Genomic DNA, 27596 nt, shown 5'->3' on the forward strand with positions numbered 1-27596 from the left:
CCATTCCCCATGCTCAGTCTCATTACCTTGTTATAGACTTTATAGTACTGGCCATTATCTGAATATATCTTTATGTATTTACTATCTACTTTATTGAAAATGGTGATGTATAAAGGTAAATTTCCACATTTATTATTTTTTTCTAAGTAAGCTCTATGCCCAACATGGGACTTGAATTCATGACCCCAAGATCAAGAGTCACATGCCTACTGAGCCAGCCCAGCACCCCACATATATTATTTCTTAAGGGAAGCAGAAAAAGTGGTATGGAATCCTATAGCTGAAACTCTTGAATTCCCCTTGAAGGTTTTTATTTAGTTTGCTAGATTCTGCCAAGTCACAAATGTTTGAAGTAGGTCAATGACCTGTCAAATGTTTTAAAATATTTGTTTGGTTAAGGTGTTATAAAATGTAATCACTCCACAATACTCTGACCCTAGACTCACTGAGACACTATCCACTTTAACTGGTTTAGCTACATAGAAAATTGCTAAACAAATGAAACAAACGACAAGAATATAAAAAAGTTCAAGAAATGCCTGAAATTAATTTGATGCCTTTAACTGGTTTTGTAATACAATTGTATAGGTGGTGCCAATCTCCCTTATCCAAGTTCCTCTTCATTTCAGTGAGGGAGGCATACCTCATCAGAGGTCGTGTAATTTTTTTTAAAATTTATTTTTTATTTTTATTTATTTGACAGAGAGAGACACAGCAAGAGAGGGAACACAAGCGGGGGAGTGGGAGAGGGAGAAGCAGGTTTCCCGCCGGGCGGGGAGCCTGATGTGGGGCTCGATCCCAGGACCCTGAGATCATGACCTGAGCCGAAGGCAGACGCTTAACGACTGAGCCACCCAGGCGCCCCCAGAGGTCATGTAATTTTAAAGGTAGGATCAAACTGTAGCAGGGCTGAGTCTTCAGTGGTGCAGTTGTGTCCGTATCTTCAAGTCAAATCACTGGTGGACCCAACTGCGGTGTAACCAGGCTTCGGTTAATGGGAATGCTTGAAAGATGCATTATATTGAGCTCATCCAGTAAGGTTGGGAATGGAAAGGTCTTTGGATCATTGAATTTAATTCCAATAAACCTTTTAGAGTATGAGAGTCAGATTTTGGAATACCCAGATGCATAGGAAACATTTCTTTACACTGAGGATGAAATCTAATCATTTAGCTTTGGGTATGCAATACAATTAAGTGAATTGCATAATCTTGTACAAAGACCAACAGAGATTGTTCTAAAATGACTCCTTTTGTTGTTGTACCTGCCAGCCTATGGAATGTTTGTGTGGGTTTTTGTTTTTCTTTTTCCCTACTCTTCTCTTTTTTTTTTCCAGCGATAAATAACTTTTTAAACACAACGTATGTATAAATATAAAGTTTATTTAGCATAGTGTTTAGAAAAATAAGTTCACATCATTTCAGAAAACAAATAAAACACTTAATTGTCCAGGCATAAACCCCTATTACAGTACAACATACATACTTTAGATCTCTTTGGTTGGGTAATTAAGCACAGAAATGTTCTGGGACATGCTCTGTGTGCCATCACCTCACAGTGCAGTAGAGACTCTGTCACCCCACCCCATGATATACATTCTGTATAGATTTTCTCTTTGTGTAAGGCACAGTAAAACCATATTGAGTCTATAACTGGTCTCCTCTAAACATACAGTACATGCAACAAAAGAACAAAAATTGAGAACCCTGAAAGCCAAGAGTCACATGCTACATAATTGATTAATAAAATGTACGGCGGTAATATTAAATTAACATGAAATGTCTCAACTAGATACAAAATAACTCTTTTTAGGCTCTATCATCTAAGTTCTAGGAAGACTTCGAAACATCTTTTGTAAAATGTAGTTCTTTTCCCCACAAATGTCCTGAATTATTTATATTTTTATGATGAGATGATCTGTCAAAAACATTGTAAAAGAATGAAGAACTTCTGGCTATGTACTAACACACACTTGCCTAACGTAGCAGGGCAGGCTGCAACACATGCCCAATAATCCAACTTTTGACATGCAAAATGCAAGGGCATATACAAGGAGATTTAAGGTCAGTGTGCAATTTAACTACACATTTTTTACCTATGGCTATAACGTCTACTTGCCTTTCATAACACAAGAAAGGCACTGAAACGTGTACGATTCAGTCTTTTTGTTACTATAAATATATATGAGCTATGAAGCACTACAACACAGGTGTTCTTGCTTGATTGAGGAACAAATGCACCTTCTCTTTAAATGACAAAACTGTTCTTTACTAGCTGTAACTAAGAGCTAAATGCCAAATTCTGGCAGAGTGCATAGAGAGCCTCACACCAAAAATCCCACAGCCAGCAGGAGGGGTTGGGCTTTGCAGGGAGAGTTTTTACCCCTATTCTGATTCCTCTTTGGGGATCATTTGAGGGTCATTTGCAGCATCTTCAAGCATTGGTTTATGTAAGAGAAATTCTGCCACATGAACTCCAAGGGTCCTGAGTCTGGCCCTTGGTATTGCAAAAAACATTTGCAATTCTGTGCAAGGAGATCATGGGGTTTATCTTATTTCATTCACATATGTATGGGCTATAAACCAACTGGCCCTTATTTTACTGAAAGAATAGAAAAGAACAATAAGTTCTCTAGAATGTGCATTGATTCTTACCTGGTATATTGTGTAGCTACCTGAAGTAATTGTACGGGTATAATTACATCATGTTGGGAGTATGAATGGGTTTCCTAGGTAAGTTTTAAGTTTTGTGCTATCTTTTCTTTTTCTTAAGAGAAAAAAAAGAGGAAGAACTGTGAATAAAAGAGAGGCTTATTATATTTTTGGAAGACATATGAAACTTTTCCAGTTATATATATGATATATATAACTTTTTAAACGTTCCCATCTCCCTTATTAGATCGGTATTTTAAAATAACGAACAAAAACTCTTGCTATCTGCAGCCATCAAGTGAAAAGCCATCATTTTCATGTAAACTACACTAGAGAACCATATAATTAATCTCAGTAACATGATCAGCACACACCTACAGGAAAAAACAACAACAATAAGCTGAGTAAGTAGTGGTGGAGGAGAAGAGAACTCTAAAACACCTGACTTTGTTAAAAAAAAAAAAAGATGAAAAACTGTAGTTTCAGCAGTTTAAGAACATTGACTAATTCCATAAAAAAGATGGGATCTAAGTTCTTTAGCAAAACGATGGGAAGAAGTCTTGATAGGGCTCTTTACCTATGTCTGCGAGTTCCATTTGCAATAACAAGAAAAGGTAAGTCCTCTATGGCCGTTATTCAACATGCTCAGCTGATGGGCCTGTTGGGATCAAGAGTACACTCTTTGTTCTGATCTCGAAGAGAGCAACACTGGTAACATCTTTATGTTCAACGACTTTAAGTCATCTCCGAAGAGATCATTTTCTCACATTTCTTGCTTTGCAGACACCAGAGACTTTACTCACTACATAAATGTATTTGCATTATTCCATTTTGTGTTCAGTCCTGATAAAAACTATAACCACAGCTCACAACATTATCAAGCAAGCTTCTCAAAGAAACCCCAAAAGATTTACTTTTAAACAAGACATGATAATATAGTGCAAATAACAGTTGTATGTCATAACGTAACAACTGATCCAAAACACTTAGAACTAAGTTTCATCAGGGCAGAGTTTTGCTCAAGAGAATTTATATATTCTTTCCTTAGTTTAAAATGGTTGTTTTCATAGTCTACAGAATTAAATTTACCTGGTAATCTATGATTGTTATTTTCATTGTAATGAAGAGCATCAAATATAATCAGTTGTTCATCCATTTACATCATAAACATAATTATATAAGTGAAACTTACGTTCTTCAGACTTAAAGCAATTTTGTGGTGAAAATAACCCTGTTAGATAGAAAAGAGCCATCAGTGCTTTTGTTGACACTTCTGTACCTTAGTAAGAATAATTAAAAGGCCACAAGGCATAAAGGCACATAGAATTCTATAGAAAACACATTTAAATGAATCAGAGAGTTGCTAAATAAAGAACAACGATGTGAAAAGAAGTACCAAAATTCCAATATTGGGAGTTAGATTGCCTGTTTCAGTGTTATTAATATTGACCATAACAGACTGCTGATAAAAATCATTACTTTTAAAATCCTACAAAAAGTAAAACTTTGTTGGAAATAACTATGTTCACTTCCTGTTCAAGCAATAAAAATAAATTAAACAGTAAGAAAACATTTTTCTTTTCAGTTCATAGTGTCTGAAGTATAAGAGAAACATATACAGCATAAATAAAATTCACTGTAATTCCTCAAATCCTGGCTTATAAGACTAATATATTTACACTCATACTGAAGTTTATTTCAGAGTTTTTAGTGGAGTTGCAAACTTTCTCAGCCCCACTGGACTATTAGCAAGCACATTTGGAAATGTGTAGAGACAAACCAAGACTTTCACAAAAATGCTGAAAAACAGAAATGCATATATTCAAAAATAAACCCTTAGAATAGTGCGGAGTACCATTTATGCTTCTTAACCTCATCAATGCCCATGGAGTAAGAGTAAACAAAAATAACTGTATTGTTTCTAATGCCAATGTCAGGTGTATACCGTTTAAATTTAAAGAACTATAGAGCTCCATTTGACCTTAGAATTATATTAAGTCAACCAAATGATACACTTTGACTTGATATATTTCATCTTGTTCCTTTGTCTCCATCTATTTAAAAGAGAACATATGTGAATGAAAAAGCTGCAGCGATGCAGTTCTATTCCTGTATATTTAACTGTGATCTTCATGCAGATCAATCCAGTCTCCTGAATTCATTTACTCACAAAACTAGTGTTTCCCTGTAAATGGGAAAATGCTTTATGTCCTCAGGGCTCCGTGAAAAGATCTGCCTGCTGATGCCAGAAAAAAGAGAGAGAGAGAGAACTCAAGTTTATAAGTCTTGCATATCTTCATCCAATTGGACAGTTTGGAGCTTGGCAAGCTCTTTTTTGTCTGTTTCCAGGTCTTCACAGACAGTCTCGACCATGCCCTCTAGGACATACTTGGATTTTGAGTCCAGCATCATTAAGTTGCTTGTGGCTTTGCCCTCAGAATTTGTTAAGAAATTCTCTTTTATGTTAGCTACTGATTGCAGAACCAAACGATGTTCTCTGACAAAATCCTGGTGTATTGCTGGGGAAGGGTGACCCACCTGGTCTTCAGCTGTAGGAACAATTTCCCCAAGGGCAGCCTGGGTCATGGGGACTGACAAGAGATCTTGACCAGTAATAAGGGAACAGTTCTGAAGAGTTGCATAGTTGGTGTTGCTGACAGATGTCACAGTAGATTTGCTCGCCACAGGTGCAGACATTGGCTGGCTATCAGCAATGTCAGGGTTTAGCTCGGTGGGATTTAGTAAGGTAGGGGGAGTCAGGGAAAAATGGTGAGTTGGGGATACATTAACTAATGAGGAGGCCAGTGGATGGAGGCCACTCCCCGAGATACTTTCAGAAGACAGGTTTGCATTTATTTGTGCATTCTGATTGACAGGCATCAACTGAGAAAATACCAGGCTCCTCTCCAAGCCCTCCTGTTTAACAGATCCTACAGTCTGGCCTGAATTAGGAACAGTGTATACCACTGCACTGGGAGCAAGAGAGCTCAAGAAAACCTTTCCTTGCTGGACTGTGGTGGACTCACTTGTAAATGTGCTCCCATCTGAAGTGCTTGAATTTACTGAAATATTACCTAAAAAAAATAAAGTACAGATTATCATTGATAGAACTGATAAGGAAAGAAAAAAAGATACTTTTTTACACACATGATTTTTCTCAGGTTCAGTAGAATCACCATCAGCACTTAAAACTACAGATTCCCAGGCTCTCCTCCTGAGAATCTGACTCAGTAAGTCCTAGAACAGGTGTATTTTAAACTCCCAAGTAAGTCTGATGACACAGTGGAAGTGAGAACTACTAGTTTAGAAACGAAGTGTGAGAAAACCTTTTTTTCCAGGTTCTAATTTCCATCAAGTTTCTGGTTCACTATTACCAACTCAATTTCTCTCAGTCAGTTGATAGTTGTAGCTAGCTCTGCCAGTTAGAACTAGAAAACACAAATGCAAAACAAAATGCCTTTGTTCAGGACAAGTTCAGTAACCGACATAAATGGATATGTAGAAAATCCCCATAAAACGAGTTGCCCTGGGGCCTGAAGTTAAACCATATAAACCTGTACAGACAAGTTTCAAACTTTCACCAAACTAACCATAAAGTAATGTCAAATCAACAAAATATTCAATAGTTTTTTCTTTTGTTGTGCCAGTTCTGAATTTTCAGGGTTGCAGTGATAGGAAGAATTAATGATAATAATAAAATGTACTTCTAAAATTACAGATTAATGTAAATAACTAGAGCTAATGCTTCTTTAAAAGGTTTGTATTTTGAGGCTCTCACTATAATGGTCTACAGAGACCAGAAGTAGAAAAAGAAACCTAAGTGGAAAGCTGAGAAGATGTTCAAAATCAGGTAACTCAGACAACGGAGATGAATTAGACCCTTCCCCTCACTCCTACTATCAAGTAAAACCCTTTTCTTTTTGAGTCTTTACATAGGCACAGTAAAATGATGGTAATTATCTTGCCACTGAAAGGTGGACCTGAGGGAATTTTGTGACAGAATTACTCAGATGGGTTGTTTACCCTGATCTTGAATTAGATGTTCAGTAAACTATTATTTTGAGAAAACAGCTCAATATTAAAGGTAATTCACCTAAAACATTTCCCTTCTTGAATTAGAATAACTGTGATTATAGTACCACGTATATTGATAAATAAATGTCATAGGGCTGTTTATATGTCTCCCAAACACTTTTTAAGCACCTTAAATGCAAAGGAATGTCTTTAAATGAAAAAAAAAAAAAAGAAAGAAAGAAAGAAAACACTGTATTTAAGCTTTAAAAAAAATTTAACCACTAGAAAGTATTCTTCATGGAAATACTGGTGTTAATAAAAACATCTCTGCATATGTTTGGGTTCTTCCCTAACACAAATGTTTGTTCCAGGCCAAACAAATGAAAAGGCTTTTACTTGACTTCAACGTAAGTGTGCTTTAGAATTCTTGTTGGCTGCTAAACTGTAGCAAAATCATCTGAAATATTTATTTTGCTATGTGTTATGTATTCGTGAAACTATTTGCCTGTGTATATGCGAACAAAACGATTAGTTATTTTTTTCAGGGAACCAAAAATAATATGACAGGACATTTTCCCCAACCGCTACTGAATATAAATAAAATAATATTTTTGAATGTGTAGAAATTATAACATATATGAATGAAGGAGGAAAAGCAGATGTGATCCAAAACTTGATATTTAAGTATAACTGCACTTGAATTATAAATTGGACAATAATTTCAAAATCAGTTAAAAAAATCCAAACGAAAAAGGACATAGGTGAAAAGCCTAACTTTGTAATGACGGTAAGGAAAAAAAACCCTTATTTTCTCAGATTATAAAGTGAGTAAAAGATGTAGAAAATCCGCATATAAATACTAACTATTGAAAGATAATCTACCTTGTCTACACATTTTAAGGCAAGTTTCAGTATCTGTTTTTGAGAAAGCCTGAATCCCCAAATGCTTTATTGAGAACAGCAGTCCATAATTACTATAAAGGAACGTTGCTTCCTGGACCCATCTGGTTAAACTTACGCCTTTAATGCACCCAGTCTAAGGATTGACAGCTCTGTTATTTGATCTTAGCTATTTTAACCGAAAATGCTATTCTTATTCATATTAAATGTCCCATTTTAAAAATTAGCTATGGGGCGCCTGGGTGGCTCAGTTGGTTAAGCGACTGCCTTCGGCTCAGGTCATGATCCTGGAGTCCCGGGATCGAGACCCGCATCGGGCTCCCTGCTCAGCAGGGAGTCTGCTTCTCCCTTGGACCCTCCCCCCTCTCGTGCTCTCTCTCTCGCTCTCTCTCTCAAATAAAAAATCTTAAAAAAAAATTAGCTTTAGTTTATAATACTTTTCTAGTAGCATATTTCTAGATTACATGTGAAAACTATTTCTGCTTTTCTTCTCCCCCAGTGTACATACCAGACTTTTTGCTCAAATCTGTTGTCTTTAAAATGTTATCTACTGTTTGGAAATTTCCTAAAGAGAAAAAAGGGGTTAGATCCACATTAAATTATTATAAAATGAAGCACTTTGACTTTCCTTGTGGTTTCCATATTTTTGCCTTAGGTTGGATAAAGACTTAACTTAATCCTTTCCAGAACTTGGAACAATGAAGAAATACATGGTGTGCTGCCGGAGTTTTGTGTTTTACTACCCTTTTACCTGAGAATTGATTTTATAGAATGAAATGTACTCAACAACATTTTTTCCAAATGCCTCCTATAAACTGAAGTAGATCATAGTTGTGGAAGCAAAAAAAAGTTGTGCATAAATGGATATTTTTTTGATAAAGCCATTTTACAGGAAGCTGATTTTTAAGGCAAACAAGACTTAATTTTGGCTTCGCAGAAATCTGGACATTCAGATTTGCTTACAGGAAGGCACACGGTCAGTGACATCCCCCACTCCTAATTTTAAGGGGCCATACCACCTCCACTGCCATTCTGACTATTCTTGTTTCTATATACAAAAAATGACACCGAGCCATCAGACTTGCTTAAAGTCAGTGAAGACGTGGAATATCAGCCTCAGGCTTCCCAAACTTCAGATCAGTGTCTGCTTTAGCATATTGCCTTTAGTAAAGCCACAAACATATAGAATAAGGCTTACGATTGCCTTCCTAAACAAACCCACACATTTAGGGGCCAGTACACATGCAGAGCCATAGACACCCAGTCACGTATTCCTCTGGTTTTCCTTTAGGTCTGTTAGTTTTAATTACAGGAGGAACATGAATCAAACACAACCGATCTAGTCTTTTTAGCCTGCCCTTCTAAAATACTTCTTGGTCAAACAGAAAATGCTTAGGTAAAGTGTACACATTCGTACCAACTGCCTTGACTAATTTTGTGTTCTTAGCAATCTTATTAATTTTTAATCTTAAAATGTCAAGCAATGGGTTATTTTGTAAGCACCAATTGACTTATCATATTTCTATAATTGTAGAACTGGCAAGATCTGCTATGACCTGTATTTTTCCATTCAGTCGTTAGGAAAATACGAGCCCATGTCCACGATGCCAGGGAACCAAACAAGCTGGATCTTACACGGGTGTTGTGAAGGAGGAGAGACAAATCAACGCTATTCTGCAGCTGTGGCAGCCAACGAGGTACCTGAACGGTAACATCAATCTATAGCTCTCACCAAATGCGTCATTTACAGCGGCTGGCTAAAACATTCACTGGTGCGTGACGGTGCCGAATGAGACTTTTACCTTGTGAAGCTGCTACGGAAACAGAAGGCAGCTGCAGTGGAGAGAATCCAATGCTCCCATTAAGGAACTGGCTGTTTGTTCCGGAATTGGGGATCTGGACAATGCCATACTGGTTAATTTGCACTGGTGTAGTAAAAGTCACCACAGAGCCTCCATCCTGGGAAGCCACCGTTTGAATGCCTTCTCTTTTTACCTCAGTGCTGGGTATCAGCCCTGGGAATGACACGGGGACACTGGAGTTGTAAGAAGTGGTGGCTGCTGGGTTAGCTGAAGAACTCTGGAGGACTTTGAATTCCTTCACATCGTGGGAGGTAGACCCCAGTATGTCACTCATGGATATACCATTGCTCACAATGTTTGATGCCATTTTTGGTGGGTTCAACGACACTGTCTGTGTGTTTCCCACATTTAATCCATTAAGGATGACTCCATTGGGTCCCTGAATGAAAGAATTACCATTAAGAAAGACAGGTGAAGTACTTGCAGGCACCAAGCTTCCATTCAACAAAACTCCAGAAGAGCTTAATGAGATCTTAGCATTTCCAATTTGTTGCATATATATGGGCTCCATGTGACTGGAAAGGCTGAGGTTAGTGACACTATCCGATGAACCGGAGAGTGGATGAGGAGACAAGTCCTCATGGCCCTTGCTGGATTCATCTTCAGTGCTGGGATTGCCATCTGACTCGCTGCAGAGAGGGGGAAAACCAAGACATTCAGAAGGTCAGAGGGACGACATTCTACATAGTGCCATTTGTTTAGAAGTCCAGGCTCTAACCCCATTAAAGTCAGTATTTAAGGAAAGCAGAGCAGGAAGTTTTTAGTCCTGTTTAAGCTATGAGAACTTTCAGCAGATTCTGACCATCCAGAGAATGTGGGAAGATAAACTCTCCTATCCCAATCATTTTACCAATAATAAATTCAGGCAAAGTCCAGAGATCTGGAAGATGTAAATTCAGCTAATAGGATTTACTATGAGAATTGTATGTACATTTTTATAGCATTGAAGTTATTCCTTCCTGTTATATACGCTGCTACCTATGCTGCAGAAAAAACTCCCTAGATGAGGTGGTCAGTCTTTCCTGTTTAGGAACTCCTTCCCCTCCCCTCAAAACCAATTCAGATTAGTGTGATCTTGGAGGTAAATGAAACTGCCAAAGGAGCAGGAGGTGGGAAGTGTTCAGTTTTGTTTGCCAGTTAGTTAACAAGAGATCATTTTCTCACCTGCTCCCAAACTTCTACTCCACCAGACTGACAACTCTCTCATTCAACAAAGTGGCTGTCCTTGATGTAGGAAAGGCACTTTCAACCCAAGAACTGTTATGTGCAGTCGCCTTTGAATCCAAAAGAAGCCATAGGGGCCTATTTAACATACACCATCCAGTGCCCTGGTGAGGTGGGAGGGAAAGGGTGTGGGTCACTCAGCAGCCTTGTAACCATCAGACCCCTTCCCCAGCACCCTCATTCCTTCTGCTCCAGACGGGGACTGTGTTCCTCAGCTCCCCGACTTTGGGGGGAAATACCAAATCCGGGGAGGGGTAGTGGTGGGATTTCCCATTTGGTCTGAGGCTGGGCGGGGGAGAAAGGGGCAGTTAGTTCGCAGTTTGGAAGCGTGGTGTGACTTGGCCCCGGTAGAAGATCCACGTCCCTTGCAGTGCCCGGCGGTCGGTTCGCTTTCATGCGGAGGGGAGGGGATTACCCGGGCTTTGGGCTGCGGGGCCAGGAGCGCAGAAAGCGCTTTGATTTACGAGCTGAGGCTGAGCCGCCGTCGCCGTCTGCGAGGGTGACTCACCGGGGGTGCGGGTGGGAGGTAGATCCGGAGAGGGGCCTAAACCAGGCAACTGGGCCGGGGGCGGGGGGTGTGGAGTTGGGGGGGGTACGCAAAGCCGGCAGAGTGTGGCTGGGGAGACGGGGAACGCGCCCAGCCGGGGAGTGGAGGCTGCTGGCCTGCGCGCCACGCCCGCTCCCCACCCCCTGCCTCGGGCCCTGAGGATTCCGACGGAGCTCCGAGCGACGGGATCCGCTGCCACAAGCTGGCGCGGGGTGACCGACGGGCCTCCTCTGGGTCTCCCCGCAGGTCTGCGGAAGGATGCACGCAGGTCGCAGTGCGCGTTTTGTTTTGATAATCGCGAGGCCCGGTCGGACACAGCGCCTCCCTCCCTGCCTTGGGCGAGGAGCGCCGGAGCCGTCGGGCCCCGGCGGGGGCGCAGGGGCAGGAGCGGCAAGGGCGGACCGCGGCGGACTCTGGAATGCGCCGGGCGATCGCTTTCGCTCGGCCCGGACGAGCTCCCTGGCGCCCAAGTTCCTTCTCTGGGCAGAACCTTCGAGCTGCTTTGGGTTCTTTCTGTCCTATGCCCGCGTGGCTGGAGACACCATCTCTTTAGGCGACCTTCTCCACAGTTCGCTCAACAATACACCAAATACACCCTCCAGGTGTCTGACTCGAAAGGACCGCACAAAAGAAGTGGAAAACCTGACATTTTCTACCAGTTGGGGCCCAAAACTCTGCCAGTCAAAAAGTTCAAACCCGCCAGGGTGGGCACTTTGGGAGGTGTGGAGCTGATAGCGCCCCCACCCCCAACTGCTGTCCCAGGAGGGAGCCAGGCAGGGTTCGGAGGCCGAGGAAGCAAGCCCCGCAGCCCCACTGCCCCGGCGGCGCTGAAACCCGATCCGAAGGAGCTCAGAATCAGGTTTCAAAACACGGCAGAGCCCAGCCGCACCAACACCCCACGTTGCCGCGGCCGCGAAGGGAACCACAGCGCGCAGGGTGAATGATTAACTCTGTCACATAAAACCTCGACGTCCCCAGCCCCCCTTCTGAAACGCTAGCCCCCACCAACACCCTCATCCCTCCAGAGCGGCCAAGGCGACCTCCAGCGCAGGTTGGGTCGGGAGGGGAGGGCAGCCGAATCCGGCCGGGGGGGGGGGGGGGGGAGTGTCTAGGAGCGCGTGCACGCGCCCGGCCGGTGTGACCCGCTGGAGGTGCAGACCCCGGCCCGCGCTGGCAACCTTCGTGGGCCTCGGGCGGCAACCAGAGCTCCCTTTCTGGCGCCTACACACGCTCCTGCGCCCCACCAGAACCCGAGAGAGAGTGGCAACTTCAAAGCCAGCGTGATGGGGGTGGGAAACTGGGCGGCGGTGACCAGCCGAGGTGGGGGCGGGGACTGAGACCTAGGCGGGCGACGAGAAACTTCTGGGGGGAGGAGGGGGAGGGTAAGGAGGGAGGTTCCCCCGCCTCTCGCCACCGCTGCCCCCCCCCCATCCTCCGGTCGGGGAGAGGTGGGGGGCGGGGAGAGGTGGGCAGCCGGACCAGGCTGGTGGGGAAGGTAAGCGCCATGTTTGCGAGCACTTGGAGGAAAAGAAAGCTGGGAAGGGGGTGGGGGAGAGGAAGGGGGAGGAGGAGGAAAGTTGGCGCTCACCTTTTGGACTGGGTCTCGGAGGGGTTCCGATCGCGCTGCCGGCGGTTCTTGAACCAGTTGCTGACCTGGGTGAGGGAGAGGCCGGTGATCTTGGCCAGGTGCCGCTTCTCGGCGGGCGAAGGGTAGCGATTCTGCTTGTAGAGCTCCTTGAGCGCGTTGCGCGACTTCTCCTTGAAACAATACACCGTCTCCTCGCCGTCCCAGATGGTGCGGGGCAGGGGGAATTTCCTGCGCAGCCGGTACTTGTCCACGGCGCCCAGTGGCCGGCCGCGGGCTCGCTCGGCCTCGGTGTAGCGCGCCTTGTACCAGAGCTGCTGCAGCAGCGGGTGGTTGGCCGACTCGAAGCTGTGGCTCTCGAGGATGCTGTAGAGCTCGGGGTAGATGCCCTGGTGGAAGGCCACCAGCGCCCGCGCCTTCAGCAGGCTCTCGTTGCCACGTAGCAGGTCGCTCTGGGGCAGCGACCACAGGAACCGGGCCAGGCGGTCCAGGTTGCCCCCCTGCTGCAGCGCCTCGCACACGCAGGCGACATGGTCGGGCGAGAAGGCCAGTGGGGTCTGCGCGGCGGCGGCGGCGGCGGCGGCGGCGGCCGCGGCGTGGTGGTGCCTGCCCAGAAGTTCCGAGTGGAGTTGTACCTGATCCGCCGCCGCTGCCGCCACTGCCCCTTCCTCTCCGCTCACCCCTGCGGCGGCGGCCGTGGCGTCCCCCGGCTCCAGGGGGAAAGGGGCTGGAGCCGGGGGGCTCAGCCCCGCCGCCGCGCCCCCCGCCACTTCTCGGGGCGCCTCCTGCCCTTCCGAGGCGCTTTCCATCCCATTCTCCTGCTTGATGTCCGCCGCACTTGCAATCTGCCCGGTGGGGGAGGAAGAGGACATTTTTTGTTGTTTATTTTCCTCCCTCCCTCACTCCCTCGCACTCTTTTCCTCTTTCTTTCCCCCTCTCTTACTCCTCCTTCTTCGTCTCCCTCCCACCTCCCCCCCTCCGGAAAGCCCACTCCCTCCCTCCCGGTTTCGGCTGGATCTGGCCGATCAGGTTTCCCCCCGGCCACGCAGTCACCATTAAGATAGCTGCTAGAGCAAAGTAGTGTAAAAGGATAGCTGCTTTCTGCCGTTCCCCCAACGTGACTCCTCGGGTTGCTGCATACTATATGGCACTGGCGGCCGGGCCGGCCCGGCCGCGCCACCTCATTGGCTATTTCACATTCAGAGGGAGGAGGAGACACGGTTTCTATCCCTGTCGATCACCCGCCTCCCACTCCACCCCTTGCCTTTCCCTCTCCCCCTGACCCCCAGGCACCTATACCTGAAGGGAAACACCGACATTCTTTTTAGGCCAGGCTTCTGGGCGGGAAATTACCTAATGGGGCCTGAAAACTGGACAACAGGCTCTTTCAAAGAGAGTCCTTAGGATGCCAGCGGGAATATTAATTGTGTGGCCTTAAGGTCCGGATGCTAAACTCTTAACAAAGAGACCACCGTCAAGCATCCAGATTCCAAAATTTCGAAGATGATTCAGAAGCTTCTCTATTTTCCTATTCCCCTTTACCTCCCTTTCCAAGATGTCTTCATCAAGGATTTTGTACTCAAAAGGGTTCAGAATAGAATGTCACTAGGGAATGTTCCGAGGGGAAAACATTTATGGTAAATTAAAAAGGGGAAAATACTTGAATATCTTAAAATAATAAACCTACAAAAGAGCCCACTGAAAAGACAAAAACAAGAAACCTCTAAAAGGCATTTAACCTTCACTCACCTGGAGGTCTGGCAACACAACAAAGTTGAACAGGGTGCAACTAAGCATACAGACTCTTTAATCAATGTGTTTATCTCAGTGAATAGGGTGGAAGAGATCTAAGCTTTAGATTATAATAAAGTATGAAAATTCAAGTGTTCTGTATGGACATTTTTTATGTAAGTGTATGACTAGTTCTCTGGAGATGATATTCTTGGTAGAAACACCATTTCCAAGTGCAGGTGTCTTCCATGAGATCAGTGTGGGATCAGCAGCCCTTTCAGCAACATAGACAGATGGAAGACTGCCCTCTGGTTTGAGGTGAAATGCCTGGGGGTGGAGTCCGCTGCTGTTTGCAGTCATGTCTCTTTCATGGTTTGCATGAGGTCTTAACTCCAAAAAGGATGAACCCATGTCTGCTTCTCTGATTTCTGTGGGTCAGTTAGGTCCACCTGCTGGTATTCTTTCTCAAAATCCAACACTTTAATGACATCATCCTAATGTCATCCTTCAAGGTGGCTTTGTGTTGTTTCTGCTTCCCAGTTACCCGTAACTCCCTATTGCAGCATATTATAAAGCAGCTGTTTAGGTTACGTGCTGTCATGATCAACTTGGTGAGATTTTCTTTTTGGTGGACAGGCTCATTTCATTGCTGGCCAACCAACATGTCATTTGATTTTGGACTTGCTTTTGTACTGGCCTAATGAAGCCAGCACTGAAATCTCTGGCAGATGTAAAATTCATAGTCATAGAAAAGACCACAGGCCTACACCCCATTGGAAATATGCAGCTAGGTATCCAGCTTTAGGACAATATCTGAGATTCATAACTTCCTTGAATTCTAAAAAAATATACTCTTTATTTTAGGATAATTTTGACTTACAGAAAAGTCACAGAAAGAGTAGAGAGAGTTCCCACCTGTTTACCTAGTTTTCCCTAATGCTGACATTTTACATTACAATGATACATTTGTCCAAACAAGTTAACATTGCTGCAATATTATTAACTAAACTGTTGACTTTATTTGGATTCACCAGTTTTTCCATTAATGTCTGTCTTCTATTTCATAATCCATTCCAGAATATGACATTGCATTTCATTCATTGAATTTTTAAAGCATATTTATCAGAGCAAAGTAGATAGGAGGTAGTATGGTTTAGTGGAAAAAATGTGGACTTGGGGATCAGCTAGCTAGATGTAGTTTTAATCCTAGCTCTGCCATTTATTAGCCACTTGACCATAAAAGGTGGAAAGGATGGTTGTGAGGATTAAATGAGATAAGGTGTGCCAAAAAGGACCTGGCAGGTAATTAATCTTTGTTAAATGTTTGTTATCTTCCTCCTGATAGTGCAAAGTAGGAAACTTTTCAGTTGCATATATCTAATGAAAACTCATTTGGCTATATTATAGGGCAATCCAAGTTCAGGTCATAGGACTCTTCTTCAGGCTTATTATCAATTAAATATAGTGCGTTTATTTGGAAAACCATGTATTGGGTTTCTGCATGTCTTCTGAGCATGTCTTTTGTCTCCAGAGCACCAAGTTCAACAAATCATATAGAAGCAGCAGTGGCCTTTTATGAATTTGCCCCCTGTAGCTACAGTGGTGTTGTATATAGCTCCAGGAGGAGATTCCTGTAGAACCAGAAGTGAAATGCAACACCCAGCTCTGGATTCCTTTAGCAGGCTGAGCCTCAGGCTCATTCTGGCAGCAATTCAAAGTGGGACCGAAAGTCCTCCACTTAAACTGGGTCAGCTCCTTTGGAATGGAACACCAGACTTGAGGGTCCGTGGAGTTAATCTCAGAGCACTGGTTTACAAATGATTTGTAAAATTGTTGAATACTTCTACTTCTTACGTCTGCCATGCTGTAAACACTTGAGTCTGCTGTCGTGATATGTAGTCTAAAGTGGTGTTGTGATTTGGGAAAACAGAGTTGAGACTGGGATTGTGTGAGGGTGAAAAACAACCTGCTAGTTTCTGGATCTTTTCCTTCCTGCCTGAAGATAGTGATGAGCGTATATGGAAATCTTTTGCCATTTTAGTGTATTGGAGAAAATCTGGCTCGGCACACATTTTTACTCTTTGCTTGAATGTATTTAATGGTGTTGACCACCAAGAGTAGAGATGTCCTTTTTCAAGGCTGACTTTGGCTGCCTTGATAGGGAAGTAGAGGGAAGGCCTATATTACTGTATGTTGGTGGGTTCTTTCCATTTCAGAAGCTCATGTACTGGTACTGTTAAGAAGTTAGGTTGTAAAGTAATCTCCCAGGTAGAGGGAGTGTTCTACTGTTATTTAGTGACCAACGGTTGATGATATGTAGTCAACATTTCTGAAGGATCATTCATTTGCCAAATATTTATTGAGTCCTGATTAAGTACAAGGTATTACACTAGGTACCGGATGATAGCAAGATGAATATTTTGGGGTCTCTGACCCTGAGGAGCTTAAAATCTGGTGGGAGCGATAAAATGCATCCATTAGGAAATACAGTAGAGGGGATGGGAGTAGGCATCTTAGGGACAGATTACGAAGGTCTTTGATGGAATGCTCAGCTTGCTGTGGTGTGGGGCACGGTAGTGGTCTGTGTCCACAGTAGTCTGTGTGTAATATCATAGCCACAGTTGATTGGTACAGGGGTGGACACTTTCCCCAAACCAAAACATTCAGAATCCTTGTCGGGGGTTTTTCAAATTTTAATGAAGAAAAAATTTAAGACTGGTAGAGGGAGCCTTGGATGTAATGCTTGGGAGTTCTCAGTAACCAAGCTATCTGCCTGTGGAGAATGCGGATGAGCAGTAGGTAGGAGGGAAGGTGACCTAGGGAGTCTCATGGGTGACAGTGGAGGGAGAAGATCCTGGCAGACTGAGTGCCAGGTTCTAATCATCTCCCGGGTGTAGCAGCACTCTTGCGTTTTTGTGGTGATACGGATTTCCCTAGGAGCCAGAAACCCCCCTTGAACTGGACTCAGCAAAAATGTGAATTTATCGGAATCTGATACCAAACAAGGTGAAAAGCTGGAATGCAACTGGTGGGAATTTAAAAGACCTGTTGTCCCATGTCACTTGCCTCTTCTCTCTAGTCAAGTTAGTTTTTGTCTTTCAAAGGGCTTTCCCCAGAACGTTGGAACCAGGGCTCCCAGTAGTTCTCAACTCACATTTTCTAGCTTCATTAAAGGGGTTCTACTGCTTTTCTTTTACTGCCAATTTGAAAAATTCTAGGCAAGATCTCTGATTGGTCCAGTAAGGGTTGTATATCAACCCCTAGGCCAGAGGGCCAGGATTGTGTTTGGCAAGCCCATTAGAACCACAGAAGCCTGTGGGGGAGGAGTTGTTTTCCATAAGAAGGGGGAGGATGCTATCTTTAGACAAGGGACAAAACAATAAATGTCCCCTAAAGATGAGGAAAGCCCAGTTTGGGTCCATAGCCTGGGGGCTAGGAAACGAGGGTCTGCATTGGAGAAACATTGCCCCAGGGAGATAGAATCTACAGACATGGGAATGCTAGAAGATGAGCAGATTTGGGAAGAGAAATAATGGGCCAGTTGGGATGCTGCTGTCTTAAGAAATGTAGGAAACCTGATAGTTTGGTGGTTTTTTTTTACAAAGGCTGAGGTTCCGTTTGAATCAGAAGTCAGGTGCTGTGAGGGCTTTCCTCTTCAAAGTTTTCTGATCATTCTATCTTAGTGAACCCCACGAGTAATAATGGTATGCATTTCAGAGTTTCTATTATGTACAAAGCTTTGTAGTAGGGCCACATGTCACGTAATTTAATAATTGCAGCAACCCCATGAAGTGTATTACGTGGAGGAAAGTAACTGAGGTAAGGGAGGATAAGAAATTTGGCTCAAAAACAGGTCTGTCTGATTTAAGAGGAGTCCAGGTTCTCCCCATTACATTGCCTATTTTAGATACTACTACTGACAATAATACTTACAGTACTGTTAATAGTGGCTAACAGTTACTGAGCTCTTACTCTGTGCTAAGCACTTTAAATGAAATAACTCACTTCATCTTTACAAATATTGTCCTCGATTTATAGTTGGGAAAACTGAGGCCTGAGGCCCTGCAACTAGAAAGTGATGAAGCCAGCACTTGAATCCAGCTCTCTTGGAGTGAGGGGCCAAATCCAAAAGCACTACTTTCTGCTGTCTCTAGTTGCATGAATAATGCTCGTCCAGTAAGAGTTCCAAGTCAGCTGTTGCTACCATCCTTCTCTGATAGTAATTTACAACCTGGGAAAACGATAAAGCTGGTAGCAGTGTTTCTTCCCACAGTCTTCAGCGCTTTCTTTGCCTTGGTGTCAAGGTTTGGGCTAAAGGTAGAACAATTCACAAAGTGGTTGGGGTCTCCTGTTCAAGGACATGATTAAAGGTGTCCTGGTGGTAATAAACAATAATGCCAACTTAATGAATGACTTCTCAATGTAGTATTGGCTAAAAAAAACAGGTAAATCCCTGATGTCTACATACTAATATAAGCCCTGTGCTGCTGTAGCTTGCTTTGGTCTGCTGGTTCCCAGATGTGGTATCCAGCTGTTTGTCAGGTTCCTCCTCTGTAATCCATGGAAACCTCAACTGTATTACCACACCATGGGTTTCCTACTGAGTTCACTGTTTAAAAAAGTGGGAGTTGGAATGTTCCTTTTTTATGTTTTTATTGAAAAGAGCAAAAGTGCTATGAAAAGGTAAAATTACTATGTGTGTATATAGCTGATATTCATTGTATGGGTTAAGTTGAAAAACTTTGCATTCCTACTTCTGATGGAATTCGGGTTAGATTATAAGCTAATGCTTGGCTTAAAAATTTTTTCACAGTAAACTAGTATTTGATGCTCATTCATTCATTCTTCACTCTACTTATTCAATAAATATCAACAAATCCTTATTATGGCGTTGAACATGTGTCCCTTATGGAGGGAGAAGTTTATCCAATAGAGCTGTTTACAGACTTTGTTTTGCAATCTTGATAAATGCAGTGGATGTGGCTTACAATTGCTGAAGAGACTCAGGCTCTCAGATCTTACAATTGCTGAAATAAAGTGTATATTCTTGGGGGTGTTGGGTATAAGAACCAGGTGATGCCGTTAAGTATGCTTGACAGTCTTGAAGTAAGTGGCTCTCTGCAGATGCCAGATATTATTTATAGAAGTATCTGACATTTAGTGAGAATCTGTAATATTTAGGGTCAGTGTAGAGACTTTTGTTCTAGATCATTTTTCCAAACTTTTATCGGCAAATGCATCATATTTTCTGTGCTTGCATGACTGTGCAAGTATAAAGGAGAGTATAAAGCACAGGCTATCAAATTGTTAAAAAGAAAATGCCAGTCTGAATTATTGATTATGTACCCAGGGCATAAATCTTTGAAATCATGGTAATGTTTCCAGACAGTACAAGATGGAATCTATGTTCTTAGCCTTTCCCTGAAAAGTACTGCTAGATGCACGGAGATGGAGCTTTGTGTGCAATTTACCATTTTAATAACCCCTCCCCGAAATCTAAGGTAGTGCACCGGCCTACGGAAGCTAAGACCGAGCCGCAGCCGCAGGACTGGAAAACTTGCTGCCGGAACGTTTGTGCTGCAGTGTCTCGCCTCCGGCCGGTGCTCATTCGCAAAGGGACCGTCTCCGCCGAGTGCCTGTTGGCAGGAGCCCGCTTGGCGTCGGGTCTGTGGAGGTTTGGGGGTGCTCTGGCTGTAGCTGAAGCAGGCGTCGGGGAGAGTCCATAGGAAAGAAGGCACCATGGACGATCAGGGCTGCCCCCGGTGTAAGACCACGAAATACCGGAACCCCTCCTTGAAGCTGATGGTGAATGTGTGCGGACACACGCTGTGAGTCGGGAGACAGTGGGTTCCGTGGGGGTGAGACGCGCCGGGTGGGAGGCGGGAGCTGGGAGATGCTCGGCCTCGGCTCAGGGGAGAAAAGGGCGTCGTTAGTTTCGACACCGGGGAGGAAAATGGGCAAAGGGAGCGTTGTTTCTGTAAACGGACTCGAGCCGCTAGCCCCTGAGCCGCGCTGGCCTGCTTTGGACTGCTGGTACCCAGAGGTAGTACCCAGCAGTTTGTCAGGTTCCCCCCTTCATAGCCCATGTATTTCCACACTCTGGTGACAGCTGGGGTCCAGACATGTCGCTGGTAAAAGCGTGGGGGATTGGAATGTTTAATTTCACGCGAAATGTTTTTATTGACAAGGGCCAAATTGCTATGAAAACAAAATTACTGTGAGTATATAGTTCTGTTTATTATGTAGGCTAATTTGAAAACCTCGTCTGTAAACCAATTTGTCTTGATGGAGTTTGGTTAGATTTCTCATTCCTGAAAGGGAGAAAGTCTCGGCGGTTAATTTTGGAGATAGAATGATGGCTGGCATTTAACGAGGGCACATTACGTGCCAGGCACTGTTCTAAGCCTTTATCATGAATTGTCTCACTTTGTTCCCACAACAGCCCCATGAAGTAAGTACTAGTATTATTCCCATTTCACAGAGAAGGAGGCTGAGACTGCTCAAGGTCCCTTATTAAGTGGGCCCTACTAGAATTGGAACACACCGTGTCTGACTCTAGAACGCTCATTTTTGGGAAAGGGACAGGAAAGAGGGAGGTTGAGTTTGTGTATTTTGAAGAATAAGTGCAGGAATTGGTCAACATATTTCTTGCCACATTTTTAAAAAAGATTTTATTTATTTATTTGAGAGAGAGAGAGAAAGCGCGCCAGCACGATGAGGGGAGTGAGGAGCCGAGGCATGGGGGTCGGGGGGCGGGGAAGCAGACTCCCCGCTGAGCAAGGAGCCCGATGTGGAGCTTGCTTTCCGGACTCCGATTCCCAGACTCCCAGACTCCGGGGACATGACCTGAGCCTAAGACAAAGGCTTAACCGACTGAGCCACCCAGGCGCCCCTTCTCACCACATTTTTATGGTCACATATAGTTCAGTAAAGGTGGTTTCATAAAGCACTTTGGGATTAAAGGTGATATATTATGGTGAGCATATATTCCTGTAGCTTCTTTGAGGTTTCTTAGAAATAAAAAATGATGGATAATCTATAGTGTGATAGACTAGGTCTTTGGGTAAGCAAAACTTGCATGATCAGTTGTAGTTATTATAATAAGGTTTATTAACTTGCTTAATTGGTACTTTTTTCTTATTTTTATTTTCCTTTGCTTTATCCAGCAAAGGAAATGTAGTGGAACTGTGATTGAATGGTTTAAGATTAGAAAGAAGGTGAAAGTAATCAAGTAGAATGCATGGAAAAGGGAAGTGAGACAAACAGTGTATATAAAGACTCTTAGGTTTTTAGAAAGATTTTGTTCAATTTCTCTTCATTTTCCTGTATCAGGTTTGTTGGTGCTCAAGGAAAGTGAATTTGCTTTTTTTGAAGGATACTAAATGTAATTTTCTGCCAGACATTTCTGCCTAGTAGAAATTAGCTAATTGGAGAAGATTGTGATTTCAGCAAAATAAATGGCATTTTTATTAGGCAATTATGAAATAATTTATTTTTAATTAGAGATTGCTTTTGTTGTTCTCCTTAGTCCTTTTTGTTTTCTCATAAGAGTTAAGAATTGCCTAAGATATTGGGGGCCTGGCTGGCTCACTTGGTAGGGCATGTGACTCTTGATCTTGGGGTTGTGAGTTTGAGCCTCACATTGGATGTAGAGATTACTTAAAAAAATAAAATCTTAAAAAAAGTTGTCAGTTATTCTTGTGTTTCATTTATTTTGGTTTATTTGCTAACTTGTTAGATATAGACTGCATTTTATAGTTTTTTTGATTTGAAATATGAACAAAATGAATAAAAGAATATAGAGTATTGGCTAAGAGAATAAACTTATGATTTTGAATTCTTTGCACAGTCCCTATAGTGTTTGGCTTTGGACAAATTACTAACTTCTTGTGCTCATTTTTCTTATTTGTACGATAGAGGTAGCAGCACTACTTACATTACAGTGTTTGAGGATCAAATAATATATCTAAAATATTTGGAGGTGTTTTGTAGAGTTTCTGTCTCTACTGTCAAACATAGTATTTGTTTAATATATATTGGCTATCATATTATCATTATTGTGGATAGTATGTGTGCTAAGCAGAAATGAAATTAAAACAGGAGTCATTTGGGCTACTATGAAAGACTTGCACAATAATGATTTTCTTTAAATGAATTCAAGAGACTATAAGATGTTAAAATGATAGTTTTAATTATAATGACCCTATTAATGATAGAGTGAGTAGGAGTAGTGATTCATAAAAGATAAGAAGTATAGGATTATGGAAAGATTAATTAGGAGGGTGTACTGTTTATGGGAGAAAATGCAGGAGCAAAAAGGGGAGAAGAGGTGAAACATTATGAAAATACTTTCCTCCCTTACCTGCTAGTAATTGAGGAAGCATATTCCCTTTTGTATCAGTTCAATCCAGCAAACACCCAAATGAATTGATTACATGTACATGAAAGAAGTTTGGATTCCATGTTTGTTTTTCAATTCAAGGATGAGCTTGAATTGTTTTAATTACAGAAAAGGGTGATTTTTTTCTTTTTCAGAACCACCTGTTTTAAGAAACAGGCCTTTCATAGAAATCTTTCATAGAATTCTGGAAGCATACTGAATTAGATGGAGTCAGTTATGTCTAATTCTCATTTAACCAGGTCTTTAATAATTTTAATCCCAGCGATTTTTGGCAAAACTCGTCTCTGGAAACTTTACATGTATTTGATTTTACTAAATCTACTTTTTTCATTTTAAACATGCATAAGACACAAAATAGTAGAAAAAGCAAATATGTCCTGATATATAAAAGTCAGTATTTTGCCATATTTACTTAAGATCTTTCTCGCTCTGTCTTTTCCCTTTCTCTGTTCCTGTTTCTCTCTCACCTACTGATGAATTACTGAGAGTTTCTACTATGAATTTTGCTGATTGCATCTCTGTGGTATTGTTTAATATGTTCCTTTGTATTTTCTCTAAATTATTAGTTATATTTAGAAGCTCTATCAGGTTGAGGTTCAATTTATTTATTGTTGGAAAGAATGATTCATAAGTGGCATTTATTTGTTCTGACCGATATTCTGGACTTATATAGTACCTATATGCAAATTAGGAAACAGTGTCTCCTTTGGGCAGGCAAAGTAGGAAGAGGCACTCATTCTGGTAAAATAATTTGAAAAAGGGGACTTTCTCGGTATATTGTTGTTAATTTCTAATTTTCTGTTGTGGTAAGAGAAGATACTCTATTAAATTTCAGTCTTTTGAAATTTTCTGAGAACTTATTTATGGTCCAGCAAATGGTCTGTGTTGGTGAGCAGTCAATGTACATTTGAAAAGAATGTTCTGCAGCTGCTGGGTATAGTGTATTATGAATGTCAATTCGGTCAACTTGGTTGATAGTGTTACTCAGATCTTCTGTATATTTTTTTAATTATGTTATGTTAATCACCATACATTACATCATTAGTTTTTGATGTAGTGTTCCATGATTCATTGTTTGCATATAACACCCAGTGCTCCATTCAGTACGTGCCCTCTTTAATACCCATCACCAGGCTAACCCATCCCCCTACCCCCCTCCCCTCTAGAACCCTCAGTTTGTTTCTCAGAGTCCATAGTCTCTCATGGTTTGTCTCCCCCTCCGATTTCCCCCCTTCATTTTTCCCTTCCTGCTATCTTCTTCTTCTTTTTTTTAACATATAATATATTATTTGTTTCAGAGGTACAGGTCTGTGATTCATCAGTCTTACACAATTCACAGCGCTCACCATAGCACATACCCTCCCCAATGTCTATCACCCAGCCACCCCATCAGATCTTCTATATTTTACAAATTTAATTTGTCTACTCATTTTATCAGTTACTCCAACTAGATTGTGGATCTGTCAGTTTCTCCTTTTAGTTCTGTTACGTTTCATGTATTTTGAAGTTTTATGATTAGGTACATACATATTTAGGATTGCTGTGTCTTCCTGATGACTATCACCTTTTGTCATCGTGAAAAATGTCTCTTTTTGTCTCTTGTAGTACTCTTTGTCCTGAAGTTTTTGTCTGAATTAAATAGTCATGTCAGCTTTCTTATGCTTACTGTTTGATGGTATATCTTTTTCCGTACTTTTACCTTCAACCAATTTATATTAGGAGATAGTTAACATCTTGCTTTTTTACCTGGCCCAAAAATTTCTGCCTTTTAATTGGTGTATTTGTCCCTTTATATTTAATGTAATTATTGAACTCATTGGGTTTAAGTCTACTTGTTTTCCATTTGTTCCTTTTGGTTTTTGTTCTTGTTCCTTTCTTGCCTTATTTTGATTAATTGCATATTTTAAAGTATTGGCCTATTAGCAATAGTTCTTTGTTGTTATTTTAATATTTTTAATATTTTTTGAGTTGTTTCTCTACGTATAACAGTGTGTATCTTTCTCAAAGTCTATTTAGAGTCAACATCTGACACTCCCCATTTTTAACTTCCCATTTAATAACTTCGCAAATGTGAACAATATAGTTCTGTTTACTCACCCATCTCATCTTTTATGCTGATGATGTATCTTTTACTTCTGTATATGATTCAGTATTGTTATTTTTGCTTTAAACAGTCAGTTGTCTTTAAGGAAAAGTAGACAACTGAAAAATAGTCTTTATAGAAACATTTTTTTGAGATATAATTTTTCACATACCATAAAATTAATCCATTTTAAGTGTAGAGTTTGTGGCTTTAAGTATATTCTCAGAGATGTGCTTCCATTACCATAATCAACTTTAGAACATTTTTGCCACTTAATAAAGAAACTCCCCATCACTTAGCCAGCACCCTCCAAACACTCCCTTTCCCCCATTGCCCTCCCCTAGCCTGAGGCAACCACTAATCTTACTTTCTGTCTCTATAGATTGCCTATTTTGGGCATTTCACATAAATGGGATCATTCAATATATGGTCCTCTGTGATTGGCTTTTTTTTTTTAATATTTTATTTTTTAAAGATTTTATTGTTATTTGACAGAGAGAGAGAGCACAAGTAGGCAGAGCGGCAGGCAGAGGCAGAGGGAGAAGCAGGCTTCCTGCTGAGCGGGGAGCCCGATGCGGGACTCAATCCCAGAACCCCGGGATCAGGACCTGAGCCGAAGGTAGTCGCTTAACCAACTGAGCCACCCAGGAGCCCTCTGTGATTGGCTTTTACTTAGAATAATATTTTTATGGTTCATCCATATTGTAGCAAATCAGGACTTCATTTCTTTTTGTTACTGAGTGGTATTCCATTGTATGGCTATATCACATTTTATTTATCCATTCATTAGTTGATGGACATGTGGGTTGTTTTCACTTTTTGGCTATTATGAATAATACTGTTATGAACATTCATGTGCAAATTTTTGTATGGACAAATGATTTTGTTTCTCTCAGTTGTGTACTTACGAGTATAATTTTTGGATCATATGATAACTAAGTTTTACTATTTGAGGAACTGTAAGACTGTTTTCCAAAGTGGCTGCAGCATTTTATATTCCCACTAGCGGTGTATGAAGGTTCAGTTTCTCTACATCTTTTGCCAGCACCTGTTATTTAACTTTTTTGGATTATAGCCATCCTGGTGGGTGTAAAGTGGTGAAATGTAGTCTTTTATATTCACTTACTTATTTACTATCTTTGGTGTCCTTCTTTCCTTTGGATCTGATTTTACAGTTGTCTTGATTTTCTTTTGCCTGAAGAATTTTCCTTAGCATTTCTTGTAGGTCTGTTGGTGAATGATTCTCCTAGATTTTGTTTATCCGAAAGTGTTTTTATTTCGCTTTACTGTGTGAAGGATATTTTTGCTGAATATGAAATTACAGTTTGGCATTTCACCACTTGAAAGGTACTGTTTTCTGATCTCCGTTGTTTGTCATGGGAAGCTAGCTGTTACTCACGTCTTTGGTTCCCTTTACATAAAAACCTTTTGGGGCTGTTTTTAAGATTTTTCTCTTTAATTTTTGTTTCTGGCAGTTTGAGTATGTTCTAGGTGTGGTTTTTTTTGTTTGTTTTTGTTTGTTTATATTCATCCTAGTTGAGGTTTGCTGCGCTTAGATTGGTAAGTCAGTATTTTTCATCCTATTGGGAAATTTCAGTGATTCTGAACTATTTACACTTTCTTCTTATTTTGGAGCTCCAGTTACATGTATATTGGACTCTTTGATATTCTCTAAGTCCCGGTGGTATGATTTATTTTTCTTCAGTCTTTTTTCTCTCTGTTCTTTAGTTACTTTCTGTTGATCTGTCTTCAAGTTCACTGACGCCCGTATGCTATTTCTAATCTTCTGTTAAGCTCATTCAGTATATTTTTGTTTTTATGCTTTTTGCTCTAGGGTTTTCATTTTATTCTTTTTTATAATTTTCATTTCTTTTATTAGATTTTCTATTTGTGCATTCATTAAGACCATATTTTTCTTTTAGTTCTTTGAATGTATTTTCCTTTAATTCTTTGAACATATTTTGTGTTAATTCTTTTAAAATATTTATAATAGCTGATTTTAAAGTTTCTGTTTGCTAGATCGAACATCTTGGCTATTGCAGGGTTGGTTTCTGTTGACTGTTCTTTTTGACTATGGATCATGTTTTTCTTTTTCCTTTTTTGAATGTTTTGTACTTTTTTAAACGTAAACTGGATCCTGTAGTTGCTACATTTTAGAGATCTTGGATTTTATTTTTCTGTGTGTGTGTTTGTGTTTTAATTTTGTAGATAGTTCATTTTACTGGCTGATCACCTTGAACTTTGTAAACTTGGTTTTAATCTTTGCTAGGATAGATCTGCAGAGATCCTAGTGTGTTTCCTTACTTTAGTGCAACTTAACGTCCAAACTTTTAATTTCTTGCAAAATTTGTTGGGTCCTGATTTTAAGCTTTGTTAGGGGAGTCTGGAATAAGTCTTATTTTAGGATGTGGTCCTTGCTCTTAGTTGGTGCCTTTTTGGTATTTCAGCTGGATGTGTTAAGTGTTAAGGTATAATGTGGTGTCTCTACTCTGACCGGGTGGGAACTTCACAGTATGTCTACCACTCTTTTTTTTTTTAATAAAGATTTTATTTATTTATTTGAGAGAGGGAGAGAGAGAATGAGCTGGGGAAGGGGCA

General features: G+C 41.5%; 2 protein-coding genes across 2 annotated transcripts in view; one reads left to right on the plus strand and one right to left on the minus strand.

Moving 5' to 3' along the window:
* Positions 1-1368: 1368 nt before the first annotated feature.
* LOC118520365 (homeobox protein SIX4) lies at positions 1369-13655 on the minus strand. The gene is made up of 3 exons (XM_036068370.2): positions 12787-13655; positions 9368-10056; positions 1369-5725 (listed from the first exon to the last, which is right to left on the minus strand). The coding sequence occupies exons 1-3, from the start codon at positions 13653-13655 to the stop codon at positions 4929-4931; spliced, it is 2355 nt and encodes a 784-aa protein (XP_035924263.2). The 3' UTR covers positions 1369-4928.
* Positions 13656-20126: 6471 nt separating this feature from the next.
* MNAT1 (MNAT1 component of CDK activating kinase) overlaps positions 20127-27596 on the plus strand; it is a 200515-nt gene continuing 193045 nt past the window's right edge. Inside the window, exon 1 of the mRNA XM_036068374.2 lies at positions 20127-20342. Within this exon, the coding sequence (XP_035924267.1) occupies positions 20254-20342 (89 nt within the window). The 5' untranslated portion in view covers positions 20127-20253. The remainder of the gene's footprint in view (positions 20343-27596) is intronic.

The sequence above is a fragment of the Halichoerus grypus genome, chromosome 8, assembly GCF_964656455.1.
Source record: "Halichoerus grypus chromosome 8, mHalGry1.hap1.1, whole genome shotgun sequence".
In the NCBI taxonomy this organism is placed as follows: domain Eukaryota; kingdom Metazoa; phylum Chordata; class Mammalia; order Carnivora; family Phocidae; genus Halichoerus; species Halichoerus grypus.

Excerpts from the sequence above, each read along its gene's own strand:
- LOC118520365 (XM_036068370.2), bottom strand. The coding sequence starts at position 13,655 with ATGTCCTCTTCCTCCCCCACCGGGCAGATTGCAAGTGCGGCGGACATC. Across the intron at positions 10,057-12,786 it reads TCCGAGACCCAGTCCAAAAG|CGAGTCAGATGGCAATCCCA; the intron begins GTGAGCGCCAAC and ends CCCTCTCTGCAG. Across the intron at positions 5,726-9,367 it reads TTCCGTAGCAGCTTCACAAG|GTAATATTTCAGTAAATTCA; the intron begins GTAAAAGTCTCA and ends TATTTTTTTTAG.